This window comes from Parus major, chromosome 3, assembly GCF_001522545.3.
Source record: "Parus major isolate Abel chromosome 3, Parus_major1.1, whole genome shotgun sequence".
Taxonomy (NCBI): Eukaryota; Metazoa; Chordata; class Aves; order Passeriformes; family Paridae; genus Parus; species Parus major.
Genome location: NC_031770.1, coordinates 28635512 through 28653710, shown reverse-complemented (window position 1 = coordinate 28653710; position 18199 = coordinate 28635512). Strand labels below are relative to the sequence as shown.

Here is an 18199-nt window from a genome sequence, read left to right as displayed (position 1 = left end):
ATCCCTGAGGGGTTGCCTTGTCACCAGGAACCAGCCAGCACAATATGGCGATACCTAAATGGAAGAGATACTATATGGAAAGCTGGTATTGTTTGCTGATGAGGGTGTCAATTACTACTGATAAAAGTACTGGTATACTAATAGGGAAGTACATGCCTACCCAAAGGTCTGATCTGCAAGATGAAGATTATGCATTTGGAACAATCTAAATACTCTATTCCAGCTTTCGGGGCCACTAGAAATAATATATAACTCAGCTACCTACTATAATAATATAGTATATATATACACTATATATATATATATATATAATATATAAATATATAATCTAGCTAAAGTATAAATCCAGCTACCACCCTTGCCATTTGAGAACACCCTGCAGGAGCAAGGCAGGAGTTCCAACCCTTGAGTGTGGCTATTATTCAGAAAATAGTAGTGGATTCATCTTGCACCAATTATTAGACATTTGCATCAAACTTTTGTCTTCCTCTCATGCTATTCTGTTAATTCCATATTCTTTCTGTTCAGCTCTCCTAAAAAAGCCAAGTATCAGTGTGCAGTCGCTACAGAACACTGCACGACATCCTCTTTGAATCGCAGTATCTTAAAGCAGAAACTATCTGCTACTCTGCATGCATACAACACCCAGTAAAAAGCAGACCCATTCGTCAACAGCCTGAAGCTGAAACTCAATGTTATCAGGAGTTACTGTGTCATATTGCACAACCAGAGCTGTGCAGGGAACGTGCCTCATCTTTAGGCTATTACTGTTGAAGTCATCTTAACTGAATCTTCTCTGACAGTGTCTCAGTTATCTTTGCACAATTTCTTGAACAGTATCTCAGGACTCTCAAGTTCAGGACACTGAAATAAATGCTCTCCTCTCCATAGTTCTTATTTGAAAAAGCCATAGGAATTATTTTTCCAAGGAGCAGCTAGAAGGGAATCAACCATTTCAAAACTGGTATTTTACCTCATCCGAATATGACACTATGACATCAGACTTGTCCTTACAGGAAACTGGACAACTAAGATACCCACCCCTACTCCAGTAGTTTCTGTCTTTTTTTCACAAACTCAGTGTAAGTCCTAAAAACCCACCTTTTTAAAGTATATACACAGGTATCAACAACTGAATTCTTCAGAAACAGAATACACAGATAATCTGACAAGCTGTATCTATTCTTGTAGGAGAAAACCTTTTTCAAAACCAGACAATGGAGCACAGAAGCTAGTTCTCCTCATTCCAGTCACAGATCTGTACTAATGATAAAGGTATGTATAAATAGAAAAGAGATCTCTCAAATTCTCCATCATTTCTTTCTCTGTCCCAAAGATGATTCAATCTCCTTTCCAAGGTTCTGTTAAGCATAGGTATAAAATGTAGTACACAAGTTTCAGAATTGTCCCTTTTGGTTGAAGATGACATTTTTTTTTCTTTATATTCACATTGCATCCTCCAGAATACTAATATACTATACATTGCCATCTCAAATACCTACTATTCTCATAGGTAAAAAAAGATTACTTTTCAAGACTTAATTTTACAAAAGTTTTGCAGTTTGTTTTTAACTGAAAAGTCTGATTTAAAAAACAGAATTAAACTTCCTTAATTGTCCATTACAGCATGAAGATCTCCATAGAAAAGCCATTTTTAAAAGCAGTATTTGAATGAGAAATTTTCAAGTGCCTCTAGCACTTCCCACCCCCACTAGGAATGGCCAGTAAGGAGGGAACTCCCCTTAGTTACTCAACAATTAGCAAACCAGTTTTTCTCTTAACTGGACTGAGTCAAATAAATACAGTATAGTCACAGAAGTGACACACATAAATGCAGGAAAGCAGTAATTTTACTACTCATTGTGCCCAGGAACAATTTCTGAGAGCAGCCCACTCCACCAGAGCAGCAGACGCAGCTGCCTTAGCCCTGAAAGCCCAGTCTGTAGAGACTCGCTGAAAGCCAAAACACCGAGTGCACATTGCCTACAGTGGGGCTATCAGCTGCACTCCTGCATTACCTGCTCATCTACCTTCCAAGCTATAGTATCACCCAAATAGTTAGACTGATCTTATTAGCAGGCCCTTAATCTTCACTAACCTTGTCCTTTAGCCATTAGCTATCATTAATTTATTAAATGTTATCCTAACAGGGTGCAAATTGACCAGCTACTACTATTCCTCATCCAGCTGTGTATTTCCCCAATCGAAACTCTATAGCCACAAGTGATTACTTTTTTCTAAGCTTTTTCAGGACAGCTCAACTACAACCTTGAGGTAGTGTCTTAGTCCTATCTGGTGATTCCTAACACTACTAGGATGAGAGAGACCTACTCTAAAACTTAGGGGCTGTGGCATGCAACTGTTCCTCCTCCTTCCCTGGAAGGATCTCTAGATGAAGGTAGGGTTGGACACAACAGTAAGCCCAGGAAGCTAGCAGGGACACTTATGGGAATCATTTAGCTTGGCACAAACCTCTTTGAGATCACCTAGTCCAACTAGGTGTGCTAGCACATCATCAGCTGGGTTTCGAATCCGCATGGAGGATTCCACACCTATGTTTTACCACTTACTGTAAACGAAGTGTTTCTCCTATTCAAAGAGAGTATTTTCAAATCTATGCCCATCTACCCTTGCTACTAAGATTACTCTGGCCATCTTCATTCCCTCCCAGAAGGGATCAGTAGGACAACACCCTAGGCCTACACAGTAAGGGAAAAGTCTTTAGGTCCACTACCTCCCCATCACTATGTCCAGTTTGGACTAAAACACCACCAGCTGTTTTACGGCAGTGTTGTGCCACAGAAGCTTTTGTTTTAGCTGGAACAGAACTTGAGAACCTCCACCCTATTTGACAGGATGATGAATTGTCTCTTGTAAAGCTGAACTTGAAACATCAGTGCTCCTAACACACATCCAGAAAACTGCCTTGAGTGACCCAAGGCCTGTTTCACAATTGCAAAAGTACCTGCAAGCACACCTCAGACAAAAGGTTCATAACGAATGCCATCAGCTTCCACCACACTTGACATACTATCTCAGAAGACATTCTTCCATTAGCAGAAAGTACTGAAATCTACCACTCCCATCCTGCAGTTAAAGAATTAAGCAAACAGGGCTGCAAGACTTCAATTACTGACCTAGAGATCAGGAGTGTCATTTACATAACAGCAACATGGACACTCGCCCTACACAAAACCAGCAGCTTTGATTCCTGAGACTAAACACCCCAAAGGAGGGAGCAGCTGAAATGATTGTAAATAAAAGTGGCCTTCTCACACATTCATTTTACCAAAGGCAATTCTCTTAGCTAAGGCAGTCTTTCATGATCCATGTGGGTCCCTTTTAACTCAGAATATTGTGATATTCTGATATCCCAGTGGAGAAATACTCCCCTTTTTCACCTTAGATCTTTCCACATGCATGCTGATCTGCAGCAGAAGACCAAATGGGTTGTGTGATTCCCACCCTACTGAAAGTCAAGGAACCAGACTGGCTAAACCATAATTCTTGTTAGATCCCTGTTTGCATTACTTACCTATAAAAATGAGACTTCCAATAATCCAGCAATTCAGAATCTCAAGTGGTTGCTCTGATGGTTCTGTAAAATTCTCCTCAACCTGTGCCATCGTGTGTCTTGCCCCAAGCTCTTAGAGCACAGGATGAAGACTGGTAGGAAGTGTCAGTTTGATTACTTATTTTGTAGAAGGCAAACTAACTGCTAGGAAATTTAGACTGCATAAGCTTCCTGAATCAGACTGCCAGCACACAAACAACAGTTCTAAGGAATTCTGATGCTGGCTGTTGAAACACTTTTGACAAGTCTCCTCTGGAAAACCAATAGAGCTATTCAACTTAGTCCTCACAGAGAAGAGCTTTAAGATCAGTGACCATAAACACTTAAGTGTTCCTGAATTTGGATTAAACACGTGTCCTAACTTTAGATGTGCACTGCAATTATAAATACATCAAAGATGACTGGAACAGTTTTAAAACATGAGGTAACTGCTCAGCTGTACCAGTGAGGGTACCCAGAGGCAGAGGCCAATGCTTTGTTTACAGGCCAGCAGAATCCCCAAACAGGTTAACCATTTAGCATATGTACAGTCAAGGCAGTGGTTGCCAGGACAGTAGAGAGGAAATGGGCATATGAGCAGCCTCTGGCATTCTTTTGAGTTCTTGGATTTGTCCTTGGTAGAAACCACATTTATCTTCTACTTTAAAAATAGTTTAAACCTTAACAAAAAACTAGCACTAGAAACACAACCATGCTCAATAACAAATGAGGAAGAGAATGTTTTCCTTCTGTACTTTGAGCTGACTGCAACCTGAATTGCAACTCAGACACAGCAGTTTCAGAAAAGCCCAAGTGTGAGACTAAGTTACCCCAATGTAGCAGCTGACAGGGAATAAACTCCAAAATAATTAAAAGAAAGCAAACAGGTTGAGTTGTCTGAACAAGGAATTTTAATTTTAGGTCAACTATTGAACTAGGTCAACATCCAGTTCACAAGGTCTACAGATAGTGGGCATAGCCAGTCACTACGGTAAGTTTATTGAAGCACCAAGCTCCACACAAGACTGTAAAATACATTTTATACTACTAGTAAGAAAGCTTCTTCAAGTCAACAATACTATTAAGGGCCAGAGTTTAAGGACTAAGTTTTCACCTTCCAAGCTATTTCAAGACAGCCAATCCATCGCATAAGCAAACCAAACTGCTACATACTGAAACACAGAGCAGCAACTGCATTGAACAATTCCTGTAAATAACTCAAGGATACATTGAAACAGTATGGGTAAATTGTAATTTTTTTATTGGAAAACAAATATACAACTTGGAATGGATTTGAGGCAAATTGTGCCATAAGCAGATTTTTTTTTGAAAATAGGTGGCTAAACAAAGTTTAAAAAGCATAGTAACAAGAGGAGAAAATGTTTTCTGGCACAGGACCAGCAGTACAAAAAAAAACTTGTGTACGAGTACCTGGATAAATCACCCGTTTTGCATTAGTGCAACTTAAGTTTCATATCATTGACTGTCAATTGTCTACAACGTTAAGACTCCACATTTCAACAACATGTTACAGGTATGGCCACAAACAAGTTACTATGAAGTAAGCTAGGAGAATAACTTTTACAGTGCATTAGCCATATGATAAACCCTATTCATATAATTTTATCCTGCAGTTAAGCTGCAAGAGTCCTTATCCTCCCATCAGAAAAAGGGGAAAAAACACCTATAGAAAAAACTCCTATGTACTCAAGAACTATAACCAGCATGTTGCTTTAAGGGGCAGCTAATGCATGGTAAACCCTAGCTTACTTTATATAACTTGTCACACTAGTCATACCTAAGTTTCCTATAGAAAGCTATTTGTAATACACAATCCAGATGTTCCCTCAGTTAACTAACTTCATCTGACTTTAGATGTGCAGAAGGGCTTAAATATCCAGAGTAAGCCACATGCAACATTTGTTACTTCGATCAATTTTCCAAAAATCAGAACAATGACAGTAAGATAAAGGAGAAAAACATGGAGGAATGGCCTTCTAATTACTATACATGCATAATCTTTTGACAGTAAGGGAAAAACCTTTTACAGATAAGTTACAAACAGAGAAAAGGCAAATAAACAATTTTGTACAAGAAATTTAACACATTCTGTACAACGTCTTCACTTCGCTGTCATCATTTGTACAAACTCTGTAAAAGGAAAGAGTTGCATGAGTTATTTGAAGGAAAAAAATCTGAATTTCAAGATCTGAGAAGTGGCCTTACTAGTGCTGAACATTGTTTCAAAACTACACTTTCAGTTATATTCAAAAAAGTATCTTCAAGACAGTGCCGTTTTCCACTAATCACATCAAAGCTCCTCCTTTTTTAATGGCAGAAGGCCTTACTTCTAAAATCAAACATTACCTATCCCCGCCCACAGACTTACGGATGGGGACGAGATATCCAAGAATGACTAAAAGATCAGTACAAATCACACTGAAGTGTGAATCAACTAAGTAAGTGTACAAGCAAGACACTGTGTTAGTCTGAACTTTTATTTTCCAGAGTGGAACTATTTTATTTTGCCTGGCTGGCTTTAAGCAACTGATTCAATGCTTAGTCATAAACCATTTTAAGTTAGACCCCCACAAAATAGGATTCTTCATTTATCTTGCTGAAACCTACTTTCAGGTACAATAATGACAGGAAAACCTGAACCTAAAAGGAGTTAACTGGTTGCTCAAGTTTTGAAAGAGCAACTGTAAACAATAGGGACACAGACCCTCTCTTCTAGTGCCAGACTCTGAACAAGCCTACTTGTAAACCAAGTGATGAAGCAGTAGCCTTGTACATAAAAAATTACTTTTCACTCTCAGATGTCTGCGTACCCTTAGGCCACAACCAAGAAGGCTTCAAAGGGAAGGCATACCTACACCTCAGAAACAGCACGGACACTATCTGAAAATACCCTAGGTATTTTCTATAACATGTTCAAAAATTCAAAATGAAAACAAGCTTCGTGTAGCTTAGCTGCCAACAACTGTCTAAAGGAACTCCTGCTTGCAGAACTTAATTTATGGCTCAATGTCAGGAAGAAATAGAAAGAAATTATTGTTGCAGCTGATTTAGGTGAAATAAATGTATTCTGAAGGTCTTGAAATTGCTGCGTATTTCAGAGGCTTTAGCCTTTTGATTAATAAGTAATTTAAAAAGCATTAATGACAAATGAGTGACATCCTACGGTCAGATACACTAGCGAACAGAACAGCACAGTATGCTAACATCTCTGACAGCTTACTTATTCTAATGGTCATTAGACATCATTAGATTTTGGAAGTTAATTCTTACGCTGTACAGTTGAACAGTCCTTTTTTGCCTTTGGCACGAAGGCAGCAATAATACTCAACCCACTGAGAGGTACACAATGTACATACTAACTGAATATTAGTTTAAACGAACACTGTGTGTTCAGATGAACTTGTCTGAACATTGCCCTATTTAACACTGCCCTATTTAAACTTGGTGTGGCTATCAGCACCCACACAAGAACAAGCATGAGAAATGCTGCACAAAACCAATCAATTTACAACTCCTTACCTTCGTAGTTTACTTGACCATCACCATCAATGTCTGCTTCCCTAATCATTTCATCAACTTCTTCATCTGTTAGCTTCTCCCCCAGATTTGTCATCACATGACGGAGTTCTGCAGCACTAATATAACCATTACCATCCTGGGAGGAGAAAAAGGAACACTGGAATAGACTAAGGCCTAATGACTTAACTTGGGAACATTGCAGAGCAAACTGAACATTAAGTTAACATGGCATCTGCACAAGGTAAACAAGAATTGTTAGTTTATCTTCAGCATTCTCCAATGTCTTTGGACATTGTAATATTATCTTCTAGTCTTTGACTGTCCTACTCTGACACATTTTTAAACAATAAACAATGCAATTGCCACATTTTGCAACTTCTTAAGTGACAGATGCCTATTACATCATGTGACTGTGGTTCAAGTGGTGATTTCTTAGAACAGAAGCTACTTATCTCATTTGCCTGTTTCATGGGAGTCCAGCATAAAGCCGCAAGACCTTCAGAGATGAACTTTACATATTCCAGTACTTATTGGGACACTGAATATTTAAGTACTAGTGTATACCAACTCAACTGATGTTTTCCTCCCTGCCCCCCACGGCATCTCACATTATGTTTTCAGCTCCAAGGTCTATCTTAAGTAAGCTGAGTAACTCTAGACTCTTACAGTCATTTACTTAGCAAGACTACATGAAAGACTTAAAACATTAACATTTTAAATATGTAAAACAATCTCCTGCCAGTTATCTGCAAGTATTTCAGCAGCACAGCAAGCAATACCTTAAATTGTGTCACTCATTACTATCCTGGCAAGTCATTTGACCTTCTCATACAACCACAGTAGATTGAGCTTTAGGGTGATTAGCTAACCTAGAAGTTCCTCTATTGACAGGACTGCAGATACCCCCCTCAGATCTGTGAGAAAGCATACTACAATCAGATCACGTTTTCTTAACAGAAATATTCCAGGTCAGCATTACAGTACCTTGTCAAAGACACGGAACGCTTCTCTAATTTCTTCTTCACTATCTGTATCTTTCATTTTTCTTGCCATCATTGTCAGAAACTCTGGAAAGTCAATTGTGCCATTTCCTGAAAGATAATTACTTTGTTAGAAAAACATGGTTAGGCACTTGATTAAATTACTATTAATAAAGTTCTTACCATCAGCATCTACTTCATTGATCATATCCTGTAGCTCTGCTTCTGTGGGGTTTTGACCAAGTGATCTCATTACTGTCCCCAACTCCTTTGTAGTTATAGTACCATCACCATCCTTGTCAAATAGTGAAAAAGCTTCTTTGAATTCTGTGCAAAATCAAAAAATAATTAATCCCCTAAGATTTGAAATGTTAATTATAAGAAAAATCCCAGCTACTGCTTGTTGAAAGTTACAAAATTTGATACCAATCTTGTAAGAAAATTTTGGTATACTGTTCATCCTGCTATAATTGCACTGCCAGTATGGCAGCATCAACATCTGAAAGCACACCCACCAACCAGTCTACTGATCAACCACATGTTGACCTAAATTAAGATGTAAGGTCATTCACTTCTGAAGTATTCAGATGTTTGCTACTCTGTCTTGAAAAAGGATTCCTAATATGGAGCTGAAATAGCTATGTGCAACTACAATGATCCACATCCTTGGTATAAACTACATCTTAAAATAAAATATGTAATTGCTATGAGAAAATTGAAAATGGTACTTTAAAAATATATATGCAACAGCTTAATAGCACTTTTATTATTAAGAGAGGAGATGAGTGAACCAAAAAAGGTATAATCAGACCAAGCTATACTCAAGTTTCTCAATATAAGCAACTCCTGCTGGACACAGATGTCTGAACATTGTATGCTACCACAATTGTTGAAGGAGGAAAGTCACTGGAGTCTTAAAAAGCTGCTTAGAAAACTACTTCAGCCCTACAGTATCCTAAAACATCCTTCACAGAAATGTTTCTGACTAGCTCTAGGACTGCTTTGCTGTGCTTCAACACTCCCTTCTTAACCACCTACAATGGCTGTATTGTAGCCAGGAACATTAATACAAGCATAACATGTTTAATTGTCCAGTCCAAAAATGGAGTTGGTTTTAATCCATGCCATCTGTCTTTGGCCACAGACCTTAAACTAGCTCAATGGACTGTGGTAGCCCATACACAGCTGGCAGTTAAGCACGAGCATCTTATCTATTCCCTTGTAGACTTCAGATCTCTTTACAGCTTTCAAACTGTTTGAGATGGTGGCTCTGGACAACCTGTCAGCCCAAGGGTACTCCTGCATCAGAGATACTTCCAACTATTGTTTTTTTCAACTTTTCCATGCAGCCAGCTTTCCATATGGTGGGTTTCCCAGACCAGAATTAGTCACAGTAAAAGCTGTGTTTTCACATGACCTGAATAAAGCCTTACTTCATACTCTGAAACCCTTGAGGTGAGTACAAGCTGGCAGGTGTTAAAAATTCAGCTACAAAAATAGCATTTTTATAGTTCATGAATGCAGCTACAACATCAGATCCCATCCCGGAAAAAAACTCGCTACTCTTCTACATTTAACAGTCTGAAGTGTTCAAAGAACAACCACCACAGTTTAGCCCATGAGAATCAGAGCAAGGCTACCACAGGACTAGTAGAAACAGTCTCAAGTGAGTATGTATAAATCACAAAGCAGAAACAAACAGATAAAACCTGTACCTACAATTCCTCCCAAATGGTCTTTGGGATTCAGTTTCAGTTATCTTGTAGGCAACAAACAGGTTTATTAGGACTAACTTCTAACACCAGGGAAGAAAATGCTTTTTTTCTTCCTAGTAGAGAAGTTCAGAGTTTACCATGAAGAACCTCAAAAGGGGAAAGTGGCATCTTCATGAAGAGTCAAGTGCTGAAGTGTTATTCGAAGCATTTAGCTGTTTACCACTTCATTGTTTATGTGAAAGTCAACCATCACTACTACCCAAACACGAAGCACGCTTCAAAGTACTGCAGTGACACTGCCTAAAAAGGGTAATACTTAATTATTAAACAAAATTAATGAACTTTCCCTAAGATAGGCATTTTAGTGGTGTATTCTCCACTTGGAAGGAACTATTCAAAAGACAACTACCCTTCTTTTAGTCGAAGTTGCAACAGACTAAGAAGCAACCAGGTATACATAAAGAAGATAAAGCAAGTCAAAGATTAGCAGCACATTCCCGTTTGAAATGCTGAATCAAGTTAAGAATACCATTAAAATACCTCTCTAACCACTTCTACGGACCACCACCAATAATTAGAACAAAAGAGTAACAACCTATGCCAGTGCAGTTTAGACTAGAACAACCTAGCATAGCTTTGGAGGATTTGCAGCCATGGCTACTGAAGGCACCTATGAAACACTGAAGTTAAGTGAGCAACCCAATACTGGCATCCTGCAAAATAAGACTGTAAAACATACTCGGCACAGTTGAAAACCTTGACTCCATATAGCATGTAAAGCAAATCCTCTTTATTCCACACTTCTCTACACCGAACTGCAAATGAAAACTCTTTTCTAAGGCTACAAAGTGAAATTTCAGCCTTCCCATTCTTCTGAAAAACATCCTGTATCATGAGAAAAAGACTATTTCCAGGCCCCATGAAAGACAGGCTAATACAACAATATGAACTCTAACAACCTAGCTCAAAATGTTCTTTTAACCATAGCTTGAGGCATCTGTGCACCTCATCACCTTTTCAAATGAAGTTGCAGCTTTCAGTGCCCTAGTAGTATGTTCAGTGAACCAGTACTACCATATCCACTCCTACACCATTTAGCCAGTTATGTCTGGAATTTTTATAGGAGAATGTTAATTGTTCTCTTCACAGCTACCAGGACCACAACATGTAAACATGTCTATTCTACTATGACAAATTTTAAATTACTGCTGCGGTCAAATCCCCAACAGAGAACCACAGGACACTAAAGGAAGAAGATTATGAACACCATACTTAGACCTGCTTATACACAAAGCCCATTTAGAACTCTGAAGTCCAGGGGAAGGATAGCTCACTAGACCAGTTGGCTTCAGGACAGAAGCATTTTCAGGCTGCTCTCCCCTCCAACCACCCAGGTGGTCCTGACCCCGTTACCTTTGTAATACATTACTTAACGAAACAGAAAGCCCCCTTGATTCAGCAACTTCAATTCTTACTGAATGAAACTGCAGCCAGCATTCACATTCTGTAGCTACTTGGCTTTTAGTATCAGTCTTTCATATGAACAAAATCTCGGAATGTTTTCACCCCTAGCTACACTGACAAGAAGCTTCAGTCCTATATGATCAATGCATTCCACAGGAAATTACATCCAGAACTTTTAACAATTGTATTGTGAAGCTTCATAGCAGAGGGGGAAGAATTTAAGCCCTGGAGAAATGGCTTCTTTAAGTACTGGTCTTCTGTTTTCAGAAAGGTAATGTTGTCTCTACCGGGCAGGACCATTTCCTATGTACTGTCTTCAAACCAAAAGCTACTGGTGTCCAGGGAAGCTCAGTTAGAATGCTAATTAGGTGCTCAAGTTTTTCAAGCTAGTCTCTGTAAAACATACAAGTTTTACCTCTAAGAGTCTTCCCATGCAAGACCACTGGCCTTCAACAGCAAAACTAAGCAGATGCAACCTTTCCTAAGCAGTACTGAGAATGATTCCTTCATACACCACCACTGGGCTTATGTCTTCACATCTGAGGTTCATGGTTTACTTGCAAATACATTTGCTTAACAAAACATCAAAGCTGCCCTGAAAGTGGTAGGGCATTTTACACTGGCTAAGATATACTTTTATTTCTTCCATGCAGTTGAAAGCCTCTATTCCAGTACAACTGGCTCATCAGTAATTACTTCTGCCTCTGAAGACTACATGGATCATTACTGAATAGCTAAAATTTGCATTTATCTCAAGGTAGTGTTAATAAGCTTCCTGTTTATATTTCATAATCAGCTACATCAACTAATAAAGCTTCTACAATTAACAACTGGAACAACAAACCTTTATTGGAAAGACAGTGACAACACAGCAGTGACAATAAAGCCTGCTCTAACTAAACTGATCACAAAATCCTTAAGCTACATAGGCCAGTTATTTAAAAAAAATAAAATAAAATCTGAAGTTGAACTAAATTTGGTTTGTGCTTACTCGTAAGACAGTAAGTACCATGGCAACAAGTAAATAGACAAAGGACTTTCCACAAAACCATAATTAGTCTCCCTGGAGTAAAAGGAAGCTTCTAAAATCTAAAAGCTACAGAAGAATGTTCTTACACTTCAGATTTGGCAATTATGCCAAAAATACACCAGCTCATAAATGACACTTCTGGTTAATATGGTATCTTTAACAGCTACACCACAGTTAAATAGTAGTATCTCAGAGGCTGCTCTTTGTATGCTTGGCATGGTACTATTAGATTAACAGAATCCAAACATCCTCTAAAATAATTTCATATGACCATTATGCACATTAAGACCTGTTATTAAAACTATACACTTGTCAGATCAAAACCTTCAAGTTCTTGAATGTCTATGGCAAAGCTTAATTCTGTGTTAGCAGTTTTAAGTTCCATCTATTATTCAAGTTAAGATCAGTCTACTGAGAGCAATGAGACAGGTAAGTTTGTGCAGCCTGCATGAGTAACACAAATGATAATCAGAAGTTATTGCCATCAGTAGATGGCTGTCAGTGCACATAACCCATTGCTAGGGGGATAATACCAAGATACAACAGATGCATATTTATTTAAGCATTTCAGAGGAAGTGCCAGATCATCAGAACAGCACACACACAACACTTGTGTCCAAGTACACAATATAGTTCCAAATACGGAATATCAAGAGTTGTCATCATGAAGCCAATCTCTGCTGTCATCAACAAGAACCACTCAAACATCTCTGCTGGCAGGACACAGCAAAGTAAGTTATTTTTGCATTCTGTTAAAAAAGCACTGCAGATTCCAAGCCTTCACCAGATTTGTTGTCATCCCCTGTGCCCCACCCCCTCCCCTTTCAGTCTGCACTTGGGAAAATTCCGTAGTCATGAGAGAAGAATAATCATCAGTCTCACCAGAAAAGCTGTGAGGATTGCTTAACTGTATTAACTACATCACTATAATTCATTATATCCATAGTGCTTTTATAGAAGATTGAAAAACTAGGTGAAAAATTAAACATTCCACCATACAACTTCAGTATCTAAGAAAGCTAAATATCTTGTGTAACACAGACTGTCACTGGATTAAGAGATGTGCCAGGTCAATAGGAGTAGCAACACAACACATAAAAACCTCACCTGCAATCTGCTCTTCTGTCAGTTGATCAGCCTGCAATAAAAGAGAATATGATTATAATTGTAGCAAAAGTTCAAGGCAAAGTAAGACAGACTTGTAGAGGCCTCAGAGTATGGTAGCTGTTGTTCTTCATCCAGGACTGATCTGCAGCATTCTTAAACAGTTATAATAAAGCACAAAAGTCATCAGGACTGCATGCCAAGTAAGAACGGGCAGCCTATCATCCTTTCCAGATGCTGCAATATCCCAACAGCCAAGTAATACATTACCACTTGTATCAATCAATAACCCAAGCACCACTACCAAGCTCAAGGCACACAGGTTCCTTTAAAACCAGACTGGTTTTATAAACTCATTTACACAGCACACTACTAGCTTCAGCTTCAACACTAAGCACTTTAGTGTTATTGCAGTAATAACTGTATGCAGTAATGCAGCAGTAACCTCCAAATACCAAATTTAAGTCAGACTAGCTAAAATCAAAAATATACTCTTCACTAGAATTAAACCATCCCCTGATTAACATGAAGCTTCATGTCCAAGACCTAGCTGAAAAAGACAAGATACCAGCTTCAGTCCAAACTGGTCATGTCAGCAGCATACAGCTGTCTACACTTTTTTCAGACCATTGTCTACACTGACTCGGTCATCCTACAGTAACAAGGACACTAGAGAAAGGTTCTGTGGTCTAACACAATTCCTGTATCAGTTGGGTAAGCTACAGTTTATACCTCCTTTTCCTCTCCCACTAGTTTTTAATTAACTAAGATTTGATAGCAATGAAAACCATCAGTCTTTCAGGCCAAACCCAAAATGAACTTTGCTCTTGAAAGAGCACCAAGATGCTTGAGTACTGTAGAATTACCATCCTCTAGGTTCTCAAATCAGCTGATTCTTCAAGCAAATTCTGGAGAGCTTGAGTTGAGTTGCAGTAACAAGGTAACACACTTCCTTCAGAGAAGCCTCTTGAACCATTTACTGAAGGATAAAAAACACCAAAACACAGAAAACAAGATACATCCACTGCTGAAATTCACCAATGCTTTTTCAGCTTTGTTCCTGTTGTGACCATTTAAGCAGCAACCTTTTCATAATGGCTGCAATACTGACTGAAAAGTTTTCTGTCATTAACTATGCCCACCAAAGTCTCTATATGCATTAGCATCTGTCAGGGAAAGACTTAGAAAAATTTGCTTACAATACCTATCAATTTTTACATTGCCAAATTCAATCTGAATTATATTTTTATACTGCATGTGAACTTTTAAGTTACCAGCAGCTGGTTACGCTTCCTGTAACATGAGTGAAGGTGGCTGCTCGAGCCACCATACAAAAGCTGAACTGCTTACAAAACCCTCTACGCACATGATACAGCAACATACCAAGATAAAAGCCACAGAATGGCTGGGGCTCACCTACTTCAAGAATCAAGACCATACTACTGAGGAACCTCTAAAGCAGCAGGCAATGCATATTAGCAGCTACAGATTCACTTATGCTGTAGGAATATGCAAGCATGCAGGTTCCACTTTTTGTTAAAGAAGACTAGCATGGCAGCAGCACTGCTGAGAACATAAGCAATTCAAAACTAAGCTTTGGGATAAAAGTGCTCTGCTGGTCACTTAGCAGAAGCCTAACAGATTTTTCACTTGTCTGGAGAATATCATTAACACACTCATACCTTTGCATGTTATTTACATTTTTATTGTTTGAGTGAAGAGAACGATGTGCTACATTTCCATAAGATACTTATATCCACAGAAAACTGATTTAAGCAGTTAAGAACCTAGTTTATTTAGGTCAATACTTATGGGTTACCATAAGTTTATATATTCTAACACATATATATATATGTGTTAGAAGTTGAATGGTTCTATGCAAACAATTTTATATGGAGACGTGACATAGCAGTATGTAAGTTGTTAAGCACTCCCAAATTCTTCCTTTCTTTATAAAGAGAAACTCTTCCAGCAACTTAACACGTCTTAACCATGAATTTGGGATGAGGTCTGACAATACCTGTAAGAGGTACAGTGTCTGAGAAGGGCACAAAGCCTATCAGAAGGCACAGGTATGGAGCTGTTGAAAGATAAGCAGGGAGGAGGGGCAAGGCTGAACAAACACCATCTGTACTCTGCAGTGCTGAGCTCTGCAGGCACTGCTGCGCAACAGCAGTAAAAGGCGGAGCCAGCGAGCCTGCCAGCTCCCTGCCTCCCGTGCCACCCAAGTGGAGGGCTATCAGCCTGGAACTATGCCTGCCACTTGAGAGGCCACTGTGGCCTTCCTAGAGGAGCCTCCCGGTGTTCTTCATAATAGTGCACGATACACGTGACAGAGCGCACACCTTCACCAACTTCCAGAGCGGGTGGTTAAATGCTGACTGTGAGGAGACTGTGAAGGTTTGATATGCCCCTTACTGTGGCCGAGACCACCCGACGCCTTCATTTGATGCCATCACAGCTCTGACGTGGTTTTCTGTGATTCATATTGCAGCACTTTCATTTTCACTGCAACAGCTCCCATCCCCCACCCCCAGACTGTGCGGAGGGCCTGACAAAGAATACAAACCTCCTAGGAAAGCAAGGGGGCTGCTGTGAGCGCGGCCCTTTCTGTGGCAAACGCAGCCTTTAGAGAGGTAGCGCTCCATTACAGCCGCATCTACTACACAGTAACCAGTCTGGGAGCTCCTCCGCAGCGCTGGCCAACGCTGCCCAATGGAGAGCTACCAGCAAACAGCAGCACAGGTGACACCATTTCCCTCTAAAATTTGCCTCCCCGGTGTACTTCGCAGGCATCAGATCTGAAGGGACACTTTTGTTCCGGCAGGATAAATCGAAGAACAACCACCAGATTAGACTACAAAGACTAAAATTAGGTTTGTGGTAGGTTAGCTTGCTGTGGAAGCAAATAATTCTGTTTTATCTATCATGGGCAACATTGCACAGTCACAGGTTGAGCCAGGCTGGTCTGTCAGGATGAACTATAACCACATTCAAAGTGTCACTGTGCCTCCTGGACACACCCATTTTTACACAGACCTTACTTGAAGATACTCCGTTTTTGGTTCTGTACAGATGATGACTAAATGCAGTAAAAGTCTTTTGCTGCTCCATTCACTGTCTTTTTTTTTTCCCTGCTTTATGTATGGTTTGCTGTATAAGTTCACAATTCAAACTAAAATTCAGGCTTCTCTTCACCAATTATCTCTGCCCAGAGACAGCATTTCAGAAACCACCAAATTTTAAGTAGCCATCGTTCACATTAGACAGGATGACCTGACCGTCATTTGATTCCTCATAAGCCCATAATGAATGAAAAGACAAATTCAGTCTAGTGCATCGTCTCTTAATGCAGATAGCACTACGTGGTCACTACTGCTGCTTCTGCAGCAGATTTGCTCCTTTTAGTACGTTTCTCAGTATCCACTTATTTTTATTTTTAAAAAACCAACAAACGCTCAATCCACATCCTTTAGACTGAATTTGAAACCATTCTCCGATTTTACAAAATGCGTTTTATTTCGAGTGTGGATTATAATTCTAAACGTATCTCTAACAGTATAAAAAAAGGCAGAACTGTCCTCTGCAATGACTAAAAGTGGAAGCAAAAACTGTTAAAAAGGAAAATAAAGAACACAAAGAATCCCTTGTCCAACAGAGCCACTAACAGCATGGCGGTACCACGGAATCGACAGGGACTCGACGCGAGCTGACAACAGGTCTAGCGAGGAGGGCGATGGTGCAGTGAGGCACAGCCTGCCCCTCATCATCATGCTGTTCAGAAGCTGCAGGGCTCCGCAATGCATTATTACGACCAAGCACACCTCGCTAGCGAGCCAGACAGATTAGGCTGTCTCACTGAGCCCCATTCAGCCGCACACGCCGAGAGAAGGGAGGAAGTTAAGACAGCAAAGCTAGTGCCATCGTGGCAAGCTCCTTTCCCCCCTCCTCCCAAGATCGCGAGTCCCCTCCCAGGAGGGACCGCTATCCGTCGCTCCCCCCGGGCAACGCCCGGCGCCGCCTCACGACGCTCCCGCCGACCCAAGGGCCGTTTGGATTTGAATCCGCACCGACGCCCCAGGGCGGGAAAGCGACCCGGGCGCGACCCGCCGCCGCCACCACTTCTTCCCAAGCAAACGGTGCCTCCGAGCGGGACCGCCGGCCCCAGCCTAAGCCCACCGACCGCGGCGAGGGACAACTTCATCTGTCCCTACACCCTTCTGGAGGCGACATCGCCCCAGTAGCAAAACACCCCCAACCCCCCCGCACCGAATTCCGCCGCCCCCATCCCTCCCACCGCACCGCAGCAGCACCCGCCGAACCCTGCAGCTGCTCCATGCCCAGGGACTCACCATAGTGGCCTGGCCTGGCTGCGGGGTGCGGTGGGAGCGTAGGGCTGCACGAGGCGCAGGCTGCGCAACCTGCCCGCTGTACGGTTCGCCTCACACTGAGTCCTACCCGCCCGCCGCCGGCGCCTCATAAACCGCCTCACCGACCAGATCGCTCCGCGCCGCTCCCTCCCCCTCCCCTTCCCCCAACAGTGAACCGAGCCGAGAAACGAGTCCTGGCTCTTCGCGCCCTCCTCGGCAGGGCACCCCGCACCCCGAGTGCCGCTCCTTCTGCCCCAGAGCCCCGGCGCAGGAAGGAGAGAGCGAGGTGCGAGAAATAGGGGGAAGTAACGCTTGTGATACGGTAGGGGGAAGGTGGGAGGGAAGTAGAGAAGGGAGGTGGGGACCGGGTATAGGGACTATTTCTCTGGGCGGAAGAGGATTTTAGGAAAAGATCGAGGAACGGCGGAGGGGGGTGGAGGAGA

At 40.9% G+C, this 18199-nt stretch overlaps 1 protein-coding gene across 2 annotated transcripts; it reads right to left on the bottom strand.

Annotated features, from left to right (window-relative positions):
• Positions 1-4446: 4446 nt before the first annotated feature.
• On the bottom strand, positions 4447-17894 carry CALM2 (calmodulin 2). Of its 2 annotated transcripts, none has more exons than XM_015620499.2 (6): positions 17739-17894; positions 13390-13420; positions 8257-8400; positions 8078-8184; positions 7094-7229; positions 4447-5704 (listed from the first exon to the last, which is right to left on the bottom strand). In XM_015620499.2, the coding sequence occupies exons 1-6, from the start codon at positions 17739-17741 to the stop codon at positions 5676-5678; spliced, it is 450 nt and encodes a 149-aa protein (XP_015475985.1). In that variant the 5' UTR covers positions 17742-17894; the 3' UTR covers positions 4447-5675. The 2 variants fall into 2 exon arrangements, with proteins under 2 accessions (XP_015475985.1, XP_033368451.1); XM_033512560.1 differs by lacking the exon at positions 17739-17894 and adding an exon at positions 14253-14273 and having other exon boundaries at positions 4798-5704.
• Between the last annotated feature and the right edge of the window lie 305 nt (positions 17895-18199).

Bases quoted from the DNA above. Each gene is read 5' to 3' on its own strand.
- CALM2 (XM_015620499.2), bottom strand. The intron at 8,185-8,256 runs GTAAGAACTTTA...ATTATCTTTCAG, and splicing joins CAATGAAGTAGATGCTGATG to GAAATGGCACAATTGACTTT. The intron at 7,230-8,077 runs GTACTGTAATGC...TTCTCCTCCCAG, and splicing joins CGTTCCGTGTCTTTGACAAG to GATGGTAATGGTTATATTAG.